The sequence below is a fragment of the Arctopsyche grandis genome, chromosome 6 (genome assembly GCF_051622035.1).
Source record: "Arctopsyche grandis isolate Sample6627 chromosome 6, ASM5162203v2, whole genome shotgun sequence".
NCBI classification, from domain to species: Eukaryota; Metazoa; Arthropoda; class Insecta; order Trichoptera; family Hydropsychidae; genus Arctopsyche; species Arctopsyche grandis.
The window spans coordinates 9,131,857-9,152,420 of NC_135360.1; the positions used below are offsets into that span (position 1 = coordinate 9,131,857).

The 20,564-nt window shown below is 29.7% G+C and overlaps 2 protein-coding genes across 2 annotated transcripts; one reads left to right on the forward strand and one right to left on the reverse strand.

Annotated features, from left to right (window-relative positions):
* Positions 1-550: 550 nt before the first annotated feature.
* On the forward strand, positions 551-7,199 carry LOC143913463 (uncharacterized). The gene is made up of 11 exons (XM_077433281.1): positions 551-676; positions 2,806-2,898; positions 3,005-3,155; positions 3,230-3,372; positions 3,447-3,593; positions 3,661-3,816; positions 5,662-5,754; positions 5,820-5,976; positions 6,049-6,182; positions 6,286-6,435; positions 7,001-7,199. Exons 1-11 carry the CDS (start codon positions 616-618, stop codon positions 7,153-7,155), a joined length of 1,440 nt encoding a protein of 479 aa, XP_077289407.1. The 5' UTR covers positions 551-615; the 3' UTR covers positions 7,156-7,199.
* A 5,301-nt stretch (positions 7,200-12,500) lies between these two features.
* On the reverse strand, positions 12,501-17,570 carry Jhbp2 (Juvenile hormone binding protein 2). Its single transcript, XM_077432943.1, has 6 exons — positions 17,375-17,570; positions 14,240-14,358; positions 14,047-14,168; positions 13,072-13,205; positions 12,849-12,998; positions 12,501-12,754 (listed from the first exon to the last, which is right to left on the reverse strand). Exons 1-6 carry the CDS (start codon positions 17,439-17,441, stop codon positions 12,606-12,608), a joined length of 741 nt encoding a protein of 246 aa, XP_077289069.1. The 5' UTR covers positions 17,442-17,570; the 3' UTR covers positions 12,501-12,605.
* Between the last annotated feature and the right edge of the window lie 2,994 nt (positions 17,571-20,564).

Below are 20,564 nucleotides of genomic sequence, written 5' to 3' on the forward strand. Positions count from 1 at the left end.
AAACCAGAAGTAGTATTTTTTTTTAAACAATATTTCATTATTTTTTTTGACCTTTTAAATTATTTTTATTTTCTTGATATTTATTGTGTATAATACTGATAGTTATTATAAGTATTAAAAAAAATTTGAACAAAATCTGACAACCGGAAATAGAACTTTTGTCTTGTGCAAGTTTCCATACATTTGCGCTCAATTTGTATCGCTGTCATACATAGTTATTAGCATTTTTTTCTCGTTTGCTTCAGTAAAAAATTGTTTAATAAACAGATATCTTCGTATAGAACAGTGGTTCTTAACCGGGGGTGCGTACATCCCATGGGGTGCGAGAAGGCATATCAGGAGGTGGGGGAGGCGTTTCTGTAAAAAAACTATCCTGTAAAAATGTGTTTTTGAAATCGTATTTATTTTAAGTGTGGAAAATATGTTGAAATTATATTTATGTTATTTTTATATCTTAAGTTTCATTATCTTACGTTTTTATCGCTATATATATTTTTTTATATGTATTCATGTAAGTGACCCGTCATTTAATATCGTCTTATTTTCCCCAATGTCATATTGTTATTTGTATTTGTACGGAGCAGTCGTATAATAAATGATAAATTAGTTGACAAAATGAGAGAAATATTATATTTGACTATCATTTGCTTCGTTCCGATCTTCGCCAAGGAATTGCGTAAATATCATAATTTATATATTACTAGTAGTACCATCTTATTTCGCTCCATATTAATAAAATAAACCGCAATAAACATGGCCTATCTAATAATAGTAAACATTCATTTTTGTTTTAAAATTATTTGAATATTAAACAACAGCCAATCAGAATCATCAAAAGAATTTGACGACAGCCAATCAGAATAAAATTACACACACACACACAACGAACGGTCATTGTTTTATATACATACATACATACATATAATATTACATTTCAATATTTGTGTAAATGAATCAATGAAATCAAATTCATACATATGTAATATTAATTATTGTGAAATGTGTTGTTTTTTCAAATTTTAATTATTGAGCCATTCATTAGTGAACTTAAAAAATTAAATAAACATAATATTTCACCTAGTTTTTCGAATTTGTCATATTGGTTTTTAAGATTATGATAAAACTTGACTGCGACATTCAAAAACCGAATAATTATATACAAATTCCGTTCAAGAGTCTATTAGTGGTTAGTTAAGATCTACATACAAATGTTATACTTTCGATTATTACAGTGGTTTCCAAATTTATTTCTACTTAGAAATTAAACAAATTCGAAAAAGAAATTAAGAAAATTTGAAAAAATTCAGATGTGACCAATCCATGACTTTTTCTATGTATTAGAGGAATATAAGAAAGTTACAAAAAAAAATCGATAATTTATCATACATACACGTTCTCACACACCGGCTATGAGAGCATTTTCGATATAAATTGAGCGCAAATGTAGGAAAACTTACACAAGACAAAAGTTCTAATTCCGGTTGTCGGATTTTGTTCAAATTTTTTTATTACTTATAATCACAATAAATATTATACACATTAAATATAAAGAAAATAAAAATAATATTAAAGGTCAAAAGAAAAACAAATTAAATATTGTTTTAAACAAAATTACTACAAAGTCACAACATTTTTGACTTCTCTCCCACTTTCGGTATATTAAATTTAATCATTTTTACTTTATCTATGTACGTAGTAACAATAGATGAAGTTTTGTGATCATGCGAAAATTCGAACATGAGATTTTGATTTTTTATTTTCATCACAAGTAATATACTTGAATTCAAGTAATATACTTGAATTTTCTCGTGAAGAGCACACATGTTAAAGGGGTCGAAAAAACTAGTAAACCGCCACTTCCGGTTGGCGTATGTTCATCAAATTTTATATATACATAACTTGTAAGCTTAAACTTCTAGATATGAAATTTCAGTTCAATAAATCAAAAGGTTTATGAGAAAATCATAAAACCTCGATTCTCTAGATTAAAAGTACTATGTACTTCCCGTCGAGGTAAAAATATTATTAAAATATCAGGGTATGAAATTTATAATTTCTATAACGTAAAAAAAGAGGTCACCTATAAGGGGAGGTACCATTTCGGGTCAGTTAAAAATGTGAAAACAATTAACGTCATATTGATAAGAAATTCAGGTACCGATACTAAGTTTCAGTTGGATAGGATGAACGGTGTTCAAAAAATTCACAGACACACACATTTTTTCTAGATCATGGAAACGTGATCAATGATCGATTCTGAGTTCGAATCAGTCAAAATCTCGAATTAGAATTTTTGCATGATCACAAAGCTTCATTTACTGTTATTACGTACAAACATAGATGTCATAAATGAATCTCATTGATTAATGGGATGAATCGCATTTTCTTGTCTTGATTTTTCTACTTCCTTGTTCTTAGTCGCTTATATTCCTTACTATCTTTACTTACTTGAATTATCGTCAGTATCTTAATTATTAGTGAATTTTCTCTTGTAACCAGTAAACAATTAACTAACTTTTGCGCCTTCTTCATACTAGTCTACGCCTTCCAGTTTGGAAATCGCTGGATTAATGTATTCTAATCAGGGCTCGAAGTGAAAATGTTCATGATTGAGGTTAATCTGACATTTCAGTTTGTTATTTTGTTTCAACTTTATAAAAGTATAAATTCTATTTATATATCAGTTAAACTTTATCAAAATTACTGTACTGGATCTATCAATAATTAATTATCCTCTTAATATGTATATATTTAATTTCAGTGTCATATTTTATTGCAAATAAAGATATTAGAATTCAATTTCAGCTCCATATTTAAAAATCTGTAATAGAGATTCTCCCGAAATAAATGACTGCATAAAAAATTCCATGAATGCCTTGGCACCAAAATTTCATACAGGTAATTCATTCCATTTTAAAATTATTATTTTACTGCATATACAATACGTATGCAAATATTATATTATTATAAGTAAAAACACTCCAAAATATGTACTTTAAACCAGGTGATTTAAATTACTCAATACCGAATATCAGCCAATTAAATTGTGACGATTTATTGAAAGATGTCAGGATCGATTCCAAAAGAGAAACTTTTATGAATTTAACAAAGTTGGACTTACTAAGATGCTACAATTATGATGTGAAAAATATAAAGTGAGATTATCTTTCTGTGACGGTTTCTATTTGTGTCAAAATATTATAATTTGATATTTTTATTATTTCTTCAGAATGCACTTTAACGAAAGCGATTTAAAAAATACTTTAATCAATGGCATCATTGGACCTTTTGAAGTTTTAGGACATTATGAAATATTAAGAGAATACCCATTTTCAAAAATAAGTTCAACTGGAAACGTCACCGGATTGCTGAGTGAGTTTGGATAATCTAAATACATGTTAGAAATATTTTAGTTTAATAACTTTAATTGAAAACTGAAATTACAGATTTCTACATAAATGCCAGTATTGACTTTGCAACGTATGAAAACGATAGTAAAAAATATATTAATGCAACAGACGTTAAAGTCGATTTATTATATGAGAGTGGTGATGTACATTTTTCCAAAATTTACCCATTAAGTAATATAATCGGTGAGTAAAATTGCATTTAAATAGCTTTACTTAATTTAAAAAAAAATAATTGTAATTTGGTTTGCAGACAAACAAGTGAACGTTAAAATCAACACTAAACTTTCGAAATACACGAAATCCATCAATTCTGATATGCAAAATTTTTTTAACCTGAAAATCAAGGAACATTTAAATGCATTCTTAGCACAATATACATATGATCAATTATTGCCGGAAATAAGAGGTTAGTAAAAACCTGGCTATTTCAATGTAAGAAACTCATAATGACAATCCTTAAAATAGTAATATGTATTTTAACTTATGTGTCAAATATATATATATATATATATATATTTACATACATATATATATATAAATATATATATATATATATATATATATATATATATATATATATATATATATATATATTCCTTTTTCGGTTTCGGATCTCGATCTTTTTTCAGTTCCGGTTGCCTATTCTATTTTCAATTCCGTATCCAGATTCCTCTTTCAGTTCCGGATTCTTTTGCTTCGGATAAGGACTCCATTTTCAATTCCAGATACCAATCCCTGTTTCAGTTCCGATTCCCGATTTCTGTTTTAGTTCCGATTCCGATTGATTATTACTATACGTATTGTAACTTTATTTTAAATCATATATCAATTTGTTTCCGAAACCAACTGTTGAAATTTCAACGGGCATAACATGGCATTGGTAGTATAAAACACAACAAAGAAGAAATGAAAATTGAAAAGAATCTCAATTTTCAATTGGACATAATTTTTGCAATTAAAAGAAAACGAGAATGTCTTATTAGAAAATTTGTAGTTATTTTATTTGTTGATTTTACATGTACCAAGAAAAAATCAGCCTTATGTGAATATATATTTTAATCTTGTTTCTATTTTCCTTGCACACAAGCATTTTACATTCTGAAAAAAATATGTAACTCCTTGACAATACATATTAATGCTTATTTGAATGTAAAATTATAATTTATTTTAAATAGGGGGGGGGGGCAATTTTTTTTTGCAGAGGGTCCCATTTTGTGTCTTGAGAAATATGGTCACCCTAACTATGTTTTCTCTTTTTTATTAGTGCCTTCTATTGAAATACTTATAAAGCTACGGTTTGAAATTTGGATTCTATTAAATTGTACATTTTAATTTAAGCCATTCTAAATGCATATGCTATTATTATATAGGTAGTAAAAAATCAATTATTGTAAATACAGTGTTGTTAATATGAAATACAAAAAAATGCAATTATACTAAATAAAAAAATAATAAAAAAAACACTTTGTATTAATTTCTACACGGCCTTGAACAATCGTCAATTAGTATTCTAAGCATATCATTAGCAATTGACTTACAACACAGTTCTGTAACAGACAATACTGGTTGAATTAGCTTACAGGACGTGTTCAGCACTTGGATCATAATTTTCAGCTGACCTTGATTTAAACAGCTCCTCCTTTTATGTCACACATTAATTGAAATCGTGACTTGAATCGAGTTCTAATGAACTTTTACTGTAAAATTCGGTAAAAATTATGGATAAATTATGAACAGATGAGAATGTACCTACATATGTAATTATATATGCATTGACTAAACAAAAATATACACAATAATATAGGAACGACATTCAAATGGGATAATTAACGGAAAAGTTGAGAAACTTTATACATATGTACATATGTATGTATACATATGTACATATATGGATATGCTTTTCAGCGATCATGGTCGTTCATGGCGAAGGTTCCTCACATTAACAGAAGTTGTAGTTGTTATTTTATTTTCGATTTCTTTTTTGTATCATCGCATTTTCTGGTTTTGGATTTCATTGCCAAATGTATCCTTAGTCTTTTGCCATCGAATTTCCTCCAGTTCGAATCTGATCACCGAACGGAAAAGTCGTCTACAAGCGCACAAGCAACATGTCTTCCAAAATATTAATCGTATTATTATCAATAATTGGTTCAACACTGTGCTTGAAAGAAATTCGTGAGTTTAAATATAAAAATTAATTTTAACCACTATTATTATCAAAAAATATTTTAATACTGCCATATTTTTTCAGCTGAATATCTCAAACTTTGTAATAAAAATGATCCTGATTTGCAGAGGTGTATAAAAAAATCCGTATTGTTCTTGAAACCGTATTTGTCTCGAGGTAGTATTTCTATAGAAGTTACAAACACTTGTGTATGTATTTTAATGTTACATTTAAAATTTTAGGTATTCCTGAATTGAAGGTACCGTCAATAGAACCGTTGATGCTGAGAGAACCTCTTATTTTGAATCCAAGTAATGGTTTAAGAACTGTTGGCTTGGAAATTAATGTAAAAAATATAAGCGTATATGGCTGTAGTGATTTCGACCTTCGCAATTTATAGTAAGAATATTATTTATTTTAATTTATTTTTTATTATTTTTAATATCAACAACACTTTGTTAATCTTTTCAGTGTTAATTTTGACAAGGACACGGTCAACTTTGATTTAAAACTGAAAGATTTGATGATTAATGGTTTATATAATGTCGATGGGAGAATATTATTATTGCCAATCAAAGGAAATGGAAAATTTGTGGGAAATTTCTGTAAGGAATTAACTAGTTTTTTAAACACACAATACATATAAGCTCAGATATTTCTCTTATGTGACTTTTATATTATAAAAATATCACGCTTGATCGCTTTCAGCTAATTCTGTAGGATATGTAAGAATGGATAGTCAAATAGTGAAAAGGGATGGTCACGAATATATCCAAATCAACGCCATGAAAGTGAAAATGGAAATTGGAAAAGGAAATTTGCAATTATACAACTTATTCGGTGGTGATCGAAGCTTAGGTAAATTATAAACAAAACGCAATGTATTTAATATCAATTCATGACCTACATACATACATATGCATGTACATAGACTGCAGACTTGTATCTTTGAACCATAAAAATCAACAGTACAATTTAGACGAAGGGCACTCAAAAAGAAACCTACTCAAGGTCGTCCCTTTTTGTATGAATTCTATAAAATATACAACATTATCAGTGACAGGAAACAAGATTGTATTTCTTAATCAATTTAGGCCATCCTTTGACAATTTTCTAAAGTGTGTATAGTTTTTTTTTCTTCTTTTTTTTAAAAAACGACCTCGATTTTTCAATCTTACAACCTTCACATAGCCCTTAGATTTAGTAGACATAGTATTTAATACGATTTAATAAATGTGACAGCCTTCAGGCTTTGTGTTGTCAGCTCATATGTGACACAGTTTATTTTGACTTCAGTTGGACTTACACAATACTATGACAATAACTATTCTCAGCACACACTGATCGTCTTATAATCATCGTCCATTTATAAGTCCATTACGTATGATTTATATATATGTGTATGTGTATACTATTGTATTAGGTGCTGTTATCAACAATGTGATCAATGAAAACTTCGATTTGCTTTCAAAAGAATTTATCCCACCATTGGAAAAGGAGTTGTCCAGATTGATGCTGAGGTTGGCTAACAATATTGTTTCCCAATTTACTTACAAGCAATTGTTTCCGGAATCGTAATTTATAAATTCGTAATTAAATACATAAATAAAAATTTAAAATTTATATGTGTTTATTGGTTTTTCACTCCCTACATTACATATTTCAGTACCTAAACGATACAAATGCAAGAAATTTTTTGTCCATTACAAACATTGAACACAAAATAATTTTAAATTTAGAAGAAAATAATAGCCTTAACATAAAACTGAATAATTTTTCAAATAACTACACCAATTAGTCACACTTCGTTATTTCGTAAAATTCTTTTCCGACAGTCAAATTACATACATATGTATATTTAAAACCGGTATTTTGAATTAAAATCTAATAGTAAACATTTGATTACATTTATTTAAATAGTTTTATTTTATTTAAATTTATTTGAATATTCACTTGTTTTTTTATTAAATTGAACAGATTCTACGAACCAAACAAGCATGGATACAAAGTCTCTTTTGAAATGATATATTAGACTAGTGGTTTTACCCGGCTTCGCACGGTATTTGAAATAAAAACGGCTTAAATAAGGCTAATCCAATATTAAATATTAATTTGTTTCTTTTTTTCCGGAACTGAAGGACGAATCCGCATTCGGAACTGAAAGACGAATCTGGACGCGGACCTGAAAAAGGAATTGAAAACGATATCGATATCGTCAGCATAGAAACTTTGATTTGTTCGATGACGTCACGGATTCTACGAACCAAAACTTACATGCATACAAAGTCTCTTTCGAAATTATATATTAGATATAAATTATAAAATAAATATAATAATAATATATTTATTTTATTATAGCAATTTGCAAGTCGTTAAGAAACAGCTACGGCAAAAAATTTGCTAAAAACATGTTTGCCGATTTGTTTGCTCCAAAATACTTTTGTATGTGCTATTCTTTATGCTTTTCATTAGCTTAACTGTACATATGTATGTATGTATGTATATGTTCGTGTCTGATATAGGCATAATATTGCAAAATCACTAGTGTAATAAAAAATATAATAAAAATTCAAACGGCGTTATCAGATAAATCATAGACACACGTCTATAATTACCGGCAATAACAGACAAGTTGTGGAATATATAATAAGATAATTCAATATTTCAAAGATTGGGAAATGCTGAAAAGTTCATTGATCACACGATATCCTCACCTTGAAAGGGATGCTGATAAGAGGAAGTTAAAATGTACTGGACAAGTTTTCAAGGTTCATAAGGATGTGGAACCGAAGGTTACATAAAAATATAAATTCACAAGTGTAATTTTCACACTAACATATAAATGCATACTACTCAAAGGTCAACTTGAAAATTGACCTAAAAGACTTTGAACGTGAAAATCTGACAACAAAATTAATCAAAATTGTATTTGTGATTGTTACGTATGTTAATAATATATTACTTATCCAAAATTTAAGTTAACTAGTAATTTTAATCTATAGTTTTCAAATTTGGAACTATCAAATTTTGACTTAAGACCAGTGGTTCTTAACCGGTGCACCGTGAGCTTGATGCAAGCGCAACCGCGAAGATATTGATAAAAAAATAGAAAAAATCCGCGAAATACTGAAAATAGGATTCGTTCATTTCATAGATGAAAACAAAATAATGAACTTACTGAGTGTACGACAGGACAAGTTTTTTTATTCTATTTCTTTATATTCATGGCAGTAGACAATACGAATTTTATATTCGATAAATAACCACAGAGACACCTATGGTGAGCAATATGGCGAAACCTAAGATATAACAATAAATAAAGGTTCGCAACAGAAAATTGGGAAGGAAACGCCAATTTTACAGGAATCGTTTCAATGAAAATCAGAAAAATTGGCAAATTCTGATAAGAAACGATCGACCTTGACAAATCAAGGTCTGGCCAATAGCGAGACTTAGCGATAGAGATAATTCAACATTCACCACTAGACCACGCTACTGGTTATTCAAAGAACTTAAGAATGAATTGTTAATCTTTTTAGAAGATAAAGATATGGGTAATTTTGTAAAATGTCTTCAGAATGATGATAGGTGTGCTAAAATGGCATATTTAGCAGATATTTTTTATTACTTAAATAACGTTAACAAAAAGGAAAAAACGAAATTTTTTTGACAGGATTTCGGAAAAAAAAACTCTTGGGAAAAATCAAATAATATAAAAAAATAAAGTAGATAGGTATCCTGCATCTAACGAAAACATTGGCGAGGAGATTGTTTCCGCTATAACAGAACATATAACTTTATTGGAAGAAATATTGCACATTATTTTCCTTCCTTAAATATAGAAAACTAGTGGTTTTACCCGGCTTCGCTCGGTATTTGTAATATAAACCGATTAAACATGGCCAATCTAATAGTAAACATTTTATTAAATTTATTTGAATATTCATTTGTTTTTTTATTAAATTGAACGTCACGAATTCTACGAACCAACAATAGTTACATACAAAGTCTCTTTCGAAATTATATATTAGATTATCACTGGATACGATTTCTATTTGCTACGATTGATACATTGAGATGCAGATTTTCCTACCCGCAAGAAGAAGAAATGGTCTCCTTTTGAACGGATCGTACTCTAAAAATTAAATTTTCCGAAAATGACTATGGAGGAATTTTGGAATTCTGTCCAAATGGAATATCCAATTCTCCACATGAGGACACTTTATTACAGTTTTCAACATCATACTATTTGTGATCTCGGTTTCTCAACAATAACTAATATAAAAACTAAAAAAACGAGAAAAACTTACGAATTTGGACGAAGAATTTAGGGTAGCTGTATATCAAATATTCGACCTAATATTTCTGAAATCTGTGAAATCCGACAATCTCAGGTATCACATTAATTTATTTTTACATCAAATAAATTTCATTTTGATAACAGTAATTTTAATTACAGTTATGTAATTTGTTTAATTTATAATAAAAATTATGTTCACATTTTTTTGACCGCTTAATTCAGGTGCACCGCCATTTTTTCTCATGATCAAAAGTGTATCGTGACTTCGAAAAGGTTAAAAACCACTGACTTAGACCATAGACGGTTTTCAAAGAAATTACTTTTTTTCAGATTTACTTATGTATGTAATATATATATATATATTTGATAATTTATTATATAATCACTTATAAAATTGAATAAATTTCCTTGTATTTAAACTCAATTCATGTACCCAAGTGAATTGCGATTATGAAACGTTTTTATAATTATTATACCTTATAGAATGCCATTTACATCAAATTAAAGTACAAAAATTGCGTCAGAGATAACCTTGTATATTTCGACAATGCTCCAATTCATATTTTACGAGGCTTTTATTATTACTTTTTTGATTGCATTAGATGACTATACAAATATAACTCATATACATTAGTGTTTTGCACGTTGATACATTAATGAATGGTTTTGGAATAAGATTGATTATTGAAGCTTGGATTGTACATACATACATACATACATATGTATTACAGTTTCATTTGTGTACATTTCGCTTTTTCATGAACAGTTTGTTTGTTCATACACGAATTAATTTGACCAGATGTACACAAAAGAACAGATTGACAAACGAACTAGTTTTTTCATGCACAATTTATTAAGCATAAGTTTAAGTATTCTCAATCGTTTGTCCCATCCTCTATGTACATATGTACATATGTATGTATGTACATATGTATGCTTACCCTGGATTGCAATGTTTTTAATATTAGCGGAAACGAGAATTATAGTAACGTTGTAAGCCGGTTCCATAGGATTTACCATTTCAAATACTTGGCGCTTTAGCATCTCAAAGGTTTTGACAGCTAGAAGTTTTGATTGCTTTTGACTATTAGCACTTAAATTAAAACTAATAATGTGTGTATGAGCAAACATGTTAACGCCGTTCGCTCATGAACGAACGGCATTAACACTTTTATTTATTTTTTATTTTACATACATATGTATATACAAATATACCAGGAAGGCTTAACAGGTAAACCCCAAATGCGCCTTCCTGGTCCACATAATTATTACATAGATACATGTCAATCTAAACAATATCTGACATCTATCGTCAGATATTACAAATATCGTATTAATACGATAAATAACGATGAATAACATTCATGTAACAAAACGAATTTTATATTCGATAAACAACCACAGAGACATCTATGGTGAGCAATATGGCGAAACCTAAGATATAACAATAACTAAAGGTTCGCAACAGAAAATTGGGAAGGAAACGCCAATTTTACAGGAATCGTTTCAATTAAAATCAGAAAAATTGGCAAATTCTGATAAGAAACGATCGACCTTGACAAATCAAGGTCTGGCCAATAGCGAGACTTAGCGGGAATCGAACTCGTAACATCAAGTACGAGATAATTCAACATTCACCACTAGACCACGCTACTGGTTACACGCTACCACGCTACTGATCACTTGGAATGTAATATAGATTTACCGACTGAAATGTAAGCAAATCCATGTCAAAAGCGACTGAATATTTCTATTTACTATTTCTATCACCTCCTTGAACTCCAACGTTACCGTACTTCAATATCAACCTGAATTGTCATGCATACCCAATTTATGTTAGTATTATTTTTGGTTTACTTTAAATGATTTTTATTAACTTAAAAATGATATAAATATATGTATACATATGTGGAGCAGGATTCTTGCAAGGGGCGTCATTTCAGCTTTTCTCAGGGGGAGGGTAAAATTTCTGACCAGTAAGGAATGTCTTTCTAGGGGGGGGGGGGGCGTGTATTGTATTTAAAAAATGAGTTTATAACAATTTTAACTATTTCTTTTAATCATTTTTTTATATATTTATTTTTATCAATAAAATTGATAGTAAAATAATTAAAAATAATCTATTAAGAGATTTGGGTGTAAACGCGTGTTTACAAAGTACAAAATAATCTCCTGAAAATACATTGAATGTTTTTTTTTTAAACTAAAAAATATAAAATTAGCATTAAATAAATGTTATTATTATAATATCATTTTATGAGCAAATAATATTTCTGGATCTTAGATAAAAAAGTTCTCTCTGAATATTTTGGTAAAAAGTCTGTGTTTTACCCATTTTTGTCCGTTTTAACATTTAAAATTATTATATTAATAATTGTAAACATGTTATATATAATTTTTTTTCCCAATAGAACTGAAACCAAAATAAGAATTTTCAAGATCTTTCTGGATCAATATAAAAGAAAACTTTTACAGTGAGCAATAAAAAGCGATTTAAATAAACTATTATTAAATGTTATGGGTTAAATTGCGAAAAGAAGATACATTCAGTTGTTAGTGTCAATAGAATTCTCACATGCAAAATGAGTATAATTTTGATTTTTTGTTTTATTTTTTTATTATTATAATTAAAAAGTATAACAAAATATTTAAATAATTAAAAGTAAAGTCTTTTTTATAATTTCACTTTTACAAAATTTTATTCGTGAAATTGTTAATTTGGATAGTTTCATTCTATCCAATGATCGTATGGAATTTTTTCCATTAAGCGACTCATGAAGTTTGACATGATTTGCACCAACTTTCGCTTTAGATCGGGTTTCATCTCTTTGAGCAAATCTTGCGCATTCGTGTTGATGAATAAGTTTAGCGCAGCATCTGAAAGAAAATTTTAAATAATTACATAGACTCATCATTCAGAATCATTAAAAATATATGATATTTTAAATTTTTTCATAATAGACAAACTGACGTAGTATAGTATTCCCGTTGTGAACGTTTTCCACTCCCATTTTGATATCTTTGACACTGAAGTCCATTTTCAATTGTTCTAATGTTAAATATGTGACACCATTAACCCTTCGAGGTCTCGCTCTGAAGTATGTCTTCGCTTTTACACCACCTAAGAGATTATAAACCAATCTTGAGTAACAATTTTAAATCATTACATGATTCGTATTAAACAAATTAATCACTGTATTCTCCCCAATAGTCTCCACCGCCGGATGCTTTGACTAATATCAACACTCCGGAAGATCTGTAGCGAGCCGCCACTTTGATCTTAGGTACTACCATAGTCACTTGGAATTGATAAGTATCCAAATCTGACCTGAAATGTACAAAAGTTGCAATTATTCGTCAATTTTTTTACTTTAATATTTTAACATTTCCATTTATTTGGGACAAATCTTATGATCAATTTTTGGCCCACTTTTATTAAGTGGATTTTATTGAAAATTTACACACATTCTAATAACAATATGTACAATATCTTGACTAAATTTGATATGAACTCGCCTTAAAAGTTTATGAATCACCGGAAGATATCTTGGATTAATATAATAGGGGTTTGGTGCATCTGCTCTAAAATCGCCAGACAAACGAACGACAGATTAACAGAACGGCAGCTTTAAACGTAATTCTCGTTTTTTCGAATGATAGATTGCACATCAGATGACGAGTAACCTTTCGATGTGCACAGATGCAATTATTAAAATGGTAATTATTAAAATTGAGTTGGATCTTTCTGGCGACTTAATAAGGCAACTGATCGAATCTTGCCTTATTAAACTCGCCTGAAAGATCCAACTCAATTTTAATAATTGCATCTGTGCACATCGAAAGATTACCCGTCATCTGATGTGCAATCTATCATTCGAGAAGACGAGAATTGCATTTAAAGCAGCCGTCCGTTAATCTGTCGTTAAATTTGTCTGGCGATTTTAGAGCGGATGCACCGCATCCATATAATAGTATTTGTTTACTTGGTTACCATATCATTTAGTACTTGCATTATGAATGTAAGTATGTAAATATGTTTTGGTTTTCCAATAATCCAGTGGATAAAAATGAAACTTTACAAAACTGTACAACTGGAATAGTGTTTTTAACCAGTTTTATATGTATCAAACTTGTGTAGTACCTCTACAGTTCAAAATCGAAATCTTTACCTGACATTAGTTACTGTCAAGTTGCTGACTCCATAGGCATTTATGTCTGTGAAAGAAGCTCGATATCCATCTGGTCCACTGCCTATAGCTATTCCGATTTCATCTATGACTATAGGTTCTACCTAAAAGCAAGAGATAGTGTGTTAAGTGCTGTTTTGGTGTCATTGTTTGATTTTTAATTAAGTTTCAATACTTCTGTCATGCCGAGCTCAGGTATTCCTCTTTTGAAGTGTTCTGCTAATTTGTTCATGCTCCTCAGGAGGCAATCATTGACTTGTGGATCGTCTTTGTAGCATTTGTCGATATAATAAGCTAAAAAATTGAACAATTCGGTTATTTGTTTATTTATTATTATTATTTTTTTTAATTGCGTGAAAGTTTCAAGTCATCTACATATATATGTATGTAACTGTCGATGAATTGTTGCTTTCGAAAACTGAACTTCAATTTTCTACTTTCGCTCTTTATTACAATTTTTTTGAATTTTTGGTTAGTGAATGTATGTACAATATTATCGTATTGGAGCGAATGTCAAGTTTAATGTCAAGGCTTGCTTTCAATTGCGGAAATAATTTCATTCTCAGGCAAAAGCACTTTGCATATACTCGTTAATTTAACTTTGAAAACAGCATTTCGCCGATTTTATTGTTGTTACTTAAGCTAGTGACCTGGTTTTAAATCAATACGTGAAGTGCGAAATATGGGACGAGCGTATTTGCTTTAACGGTTCATTGTTTGCTGTCTGACTTAAATATGTATGTACTTATTTATATTATTATAAAGTGAAACGCGGACATTTCTTTGTATTGTACGATTAATAATTTACGTAATGAAATATAAGTTTAGTTATTTTTGAAATGATTTTTAATTGTGAATTGTACAAGTGGAAATCAGAAATTCGAACTATCATGCTGATGCTTTAATAGTGAGAGAAAGTGAGCTTGAATTTATGATAACTTTCTAGCCTAGTGCTTTGATTATGTTACATTTGACATAACGTTTTTATTACAAAAATAAAATAGAAAACATTGCATCAAAAATTATATAATAAATTGATGAACCTACTTTTTAGGGTTTTACAGCTTGTATTTATGTGCATACATATGTATGTATTACTACGCAATGCTTATGTAATAAATGTATGTATTTTGAAATCAAATTTGTTTCAATGAATGGTTAAGATTTGTTTCTATAATGTTATGTATTGTGAATATATTAAAATATTAGTTTTGATTTTAAAAGCGCGTTGAAGTCTCTCATGTATGGATATAAAATTTGAAATTAATTAATTGAACAAAATTTTTTGTTTTATTTTTTTATAAAGAAATTTGTTGTAAATAAATAATATTCTATTTATTTTCCAGATAATTATCGGGTTCGTTTACTGAATTCGACTGATTTGAATGTAGGTGTGTAATTTTGAGTGTTTTTTTTTATAGATGTTTACTTGGTCGTTTTTACAATTTACGACTCGATTTTCCTTTAATGACCAAACCCGTCGAACAGTCGGTTTTGTATTCCATGGAATTGGATGTAGAATTGGGGCGTTGAACTTGATTTGTGGCCCAGTGAGGTTAATCTACCGTTTCATTCGACGAACGCATAAGGCATTGAGTCTCATTTCAATTGATAGTTGTCGGAACTTGAAAGAGTACAACAGAGTTAATAATGCTTTTTTTTACATAAAAGCAATCTTTTTATGGCGGTTCGATAAATACATATATAATGATGCCCATGATGAATAGCTTGGGGTTGCTGTATTTAATTGTTGTACATGAATAAAATATTCACACATACCTATATATATTTATATATAAATATATTGTATGTAGCGATTTATAATTTTAATAATTAGTTGGATTCAATTGTGCTATACAAAAAAATATGAGAAATGAAAATCGCACCAATGTACATATGTATGTAACTAATGGATTCACTGAGCATGAATTGGATATTGATTTTATTTTTAAAATTTTTGACATTGCTTAGCCTTTTTTTTAAATTAAATATTGAATTCTAAATTTAAAAGGTAAATTTGTCAATATTGTTACTATCCCATCATATTTATTAGTACTATATATATATATATATATATATATATATATATATATATATATATATATATATATATATATATATATATATATATATATATATATATATATATATATATATATATATATATATATATATACATATGCATATGAATTCAATATGTACATACAATAGAATTATATAAATATCAAATCAAAAGGGAGATCAAATTATCTATAGTGTGAATTAAGGAATTTTGACTTGAATAATAATATATTGGATATAATAATAATTGGACATCGGATGGTCATTAGGGCAATTTGCTTTTGAGGCGTTATGGCTATTGTTAACTTGGTTGAAAGACTTTTTTTATTGCTCTCTTACATTCGACACTGTTGGAACGTGTATTGTTATTTGCCATAGCTCTAATGACTAAAGCCCGGATAACCAGAGTGCCGTTCATTGTTCAAATATTGTAAATGCATTGTTAAAGGTTTGCCGAACCTTTTTTACAAAGCATTTACAACAATTGAACAATGAGCGGTGCGTTTTGGGTCCGTACTCTACTAATGACCATCCATCCGATTTCTACTCATTAGGGCGATTTCATCTCAAAATACAATACAAGTTCCAACAGTGTTGAAAGCAAGAGAACAAAACAAAGGTTTTTCTACGAAGTTAACAATAGCCGTAACGCCAAAAACCATCTTGCCCGGTAATAAATATGTAAAAAAAAATTAAATGGTTAACAGTTGGAAATGTTAGCAACAATATGTATATTACAGCACGTGTAATAAAATATTTAATATTATTTGATTTAATTTTTTAATAAGTTGCTTATCTTAAAAAGATTTTAGGGTTTGTTTCTTTTATGTAAACATTTATTACAGGACGAAATTAAACGTAAAGTGAAATTCAAGATGTGCTAGATTGACGTATGTATGTATGTATATGACGTCAAGTACAGTTAGTTAGCTTGAATAAAAAATAATAAAAAAACATGTCACGAGAATATAATCTAAAAAGCTCCAACTATATTCAAAATTCACTATCTATGTAGCTAATTTGACAAACACACGCTATATATATTTATGTATTTTTTCCGTTCAAGTTCGTTATGCAAACGCTGAAATAACATTCACCCATGAAAAATTGATTTAGTCACCTCACGCGACCTTTTCAGCACATTACGTATGCATATTTGCATCGAAAACAAAGCAATGATTAAATAAAACGCATCGTTTCTTAGCAACAATGCCGGTTCAAGTTTGCAGGTGATAAATCTTTCACTTACGTTGTTGTGGTTGGACACATCCTGTCAACGACGCCAGAACAAGGATCGCGCACACCACTTGATTCATCTTGATCGATCGATGTGGTTTGGATTAAATTAAAAATGTACGATTTTGGTGAGTTGGGGAGTGTTCACGGAAACATAGATCGGCTTGTTGGGATGCACGTGCACTTTCTTTCGAGTTCAGTCGCCGAGTGGCAGACCAGTCCCTGACTTCTTGTTGACTGACCGCTAGCTGGTGGGTCGCTGGCCGTGACACTGCATCACCTACCAGCTCCAGGTGCTTTAAACTTTGGTGTTTTGATCAGTTTGTGTGGGGATATGTAGGCTGTGAGCAGTACTGTAAGTATGTCCTATGATAGTTGATATATGGTAAGATGGGGTCTACCTCACGGGCCCGAAAGTGAAATGCCCGAAAACGCAAAGATCGAAAATCGAAAGATCTTAAGTCGAAAGATCAAAAAAAAAAGGGTGCATGGTAAACGGTACTATGTATATATAATATATGGATGCGGTGCATCCGCTCTAAAATCGCCAGACAAATTGAACGACAGATTAGCGGACGGCTGCTTTGAATGCAATTCTCGTCTTCTCGAATGATAGATTGCACATCAGATGACGGGTAACCTTTCGATGTGCACAGATGCAAATTATTAAAATGGTAATGATTAAAATTGAGTTGGATCTTTCAGGCGGGTTTAATAAGGCAAGATTCGATAAGTTCCGACAGATTTAACGACAGATTAGCGGACGGCTGCTTTGAATGCAATTCTCGTCTTCTCGAATGATAGATTGCACATCAGATGACGGGTAACCTTTCGATGTGCACAGATGCAATTATTAAAATGGTAATTATTTATTTAATAGTTTTGGACCATTGTGGCATTACAGGAAGAACCTAATGCGCCACAATGGCCTACATTTTAAAAATATATAAAAACATGATATAAAAACAAGTAAACTGTAAATAAAGGAAAAAAGCAAAAGCAGAAAACATGGTAAAATAAAATAATAAAAAAAAGTAACAAAAGGAAAATAATACATTATTCAGAGAGAAAAAAAAAATTATTAAAATTGAGTTGGATCTTTCAGGCGAGTTTAATAAGGCAAGATTCGATATGTTCCGAATCTTGCCTTATTAAACTCGCCAGAAAGATCCAACTCAATTTTAATAATTACTATTTTAATAATTGCATCTGTGCACATCGAAAGGTTACTCGTCATCTGATGTGCAATCTATCATTCGAGAAAACGAGAATTACGTTTAAAGCTGCCGTTCTGTTAATCTGTCGTTCGTTTATCTGGCGATTTTAGAGCGGATGCACCAAATCCATATAATATATATGAGTGGCATACGGTGAAAATATCTCTATTTTTGTCATACAGCCTTGTTTAATGTGCGCGCGCAGAATACGGGAGGAAAAGCCTGTTCCTCTTGTATCCTGTGTATCCTGCTCGCGCCAATTAAGTACCGTTTACCATGCACCCTTTTTTTGATCTTTCGACTTAAGATCTTTCGATTTTCGAGCTTTGCCTTCTGATATTTGCGTTTTCGGGCGATTCACATTCGGGCCCGTGACGGAGACCGAGATGACCCATGGCTACGTTTTTTTTTTTTTTTTAATTTATACCAAGAACGCATGTAACCCCAATGCGCCTTCCTGGTCAGAAACATTGTACATTTGATACAAGTATTATTATACAAAGTAAACACATATTAATTAACATCCACAGAGACATATTGTATGGTCAAATTTTTTTAATTTGCAGCATTTTTACTAACTTCTTCTAAGTTCAGAATAGATTTTTTAAACAATTCAGCGAAATTAAGTCAATACATATCAATTAACATTCACAGTGACATTTATGGTGAAATTTGAAGATTTGCAGCGCTTTATACAATTCAGCGAAATTCGAGATTGCTGTAAACTCGAGATTTGCGAGAAAATGAGTGAGTTTGCCAATTTTTTTAACCTTTTCAATGAAAATCCGATAAATTGGCAAACTTTGATAGGAAAAGGTCGACCTGGAGTCACAAATCCAAGGTCTGGCCAGCAGAAATCAGTGGGATTTGAACCCGTGACCACTTTGTTCAAAGCATTATATGCTAACCACTTGTCTACTCTGCTGGTTTTCTTTATCTTTAAGAACAGGAAATGCTCAAAATTTTGCCTAATTTACAGTGCTTTGTCTCGTAATGATAAAAGGAGCATATTTTCTGCCTCAAAAAAATCTCCATTGATATTGTCAATACTTTTTTTTACAATTGTCGATCACTAATGCAGTTTTGATATACATTTTGTATTTTTCATTTCCTATAAGCATAAAATTCGCCAAATATAGTTCGTGAAATACGCCTTTGTGAGATAAAAATACTTACTGAGCTTCATGATTTTCTATAAAAGCCTTTCTAGATGTTTTTATTTTAAGTAAGACTATATTCAATGAGTTACAATATGTACAAACATGTTTTATATACATATATAGGTAGTTATAAAAGTTTTAGATATACTGAATGTTGCTTTCCATTTCCTAATTAGATAATATTAAGTAAATTATCAGGAAGAAGGCTTTCAGAAGTGTTTTTATAGGAATGATAGTTGATAATCTTTTGGTTTACAATCTATCAGGACACATTGTTTAATTGTTAAACACACAAGATAAACATTTTAAATTAACCTTTTTTCACCATATTTTTATCATGTGTGCTATTTTTATGAAGATACGTGGGTATAATTGCTGAAAAATATTTAAATCTTATGTTAATATAAAATAATATTTAATTTGAGTTGAAAACGTATGGGAGAGTAATTCAAATATGAGCACATAAAAATCATGAGCCAGTAATTGAAGAAAGTTTTTGACGTCATCTGGTTTGCTTTGCTATTATATGTTCCTACATATAAAACATTGGCTTTGATTAGCACGTTTTTTCCTTGCTTTTTGTTGATCTACTTATTGTATATTAAATTAATAATCAAATTTTTATCAATTTAAGTTATCGACTTTAATCTACTAAAAGATCGCATTGAAAAGTGGTAAAGTTATTTCAGATAAAAAATGTGGAATCAAAATAATATAAAGTAAAAATAATAATTAATAATTCATTTTTTTTTAAATAATTAAACTAATCGTAATAATGTATTCGATTTTAAATTTGATTAAATTCGTTTGTGCCTTAGATAAATGT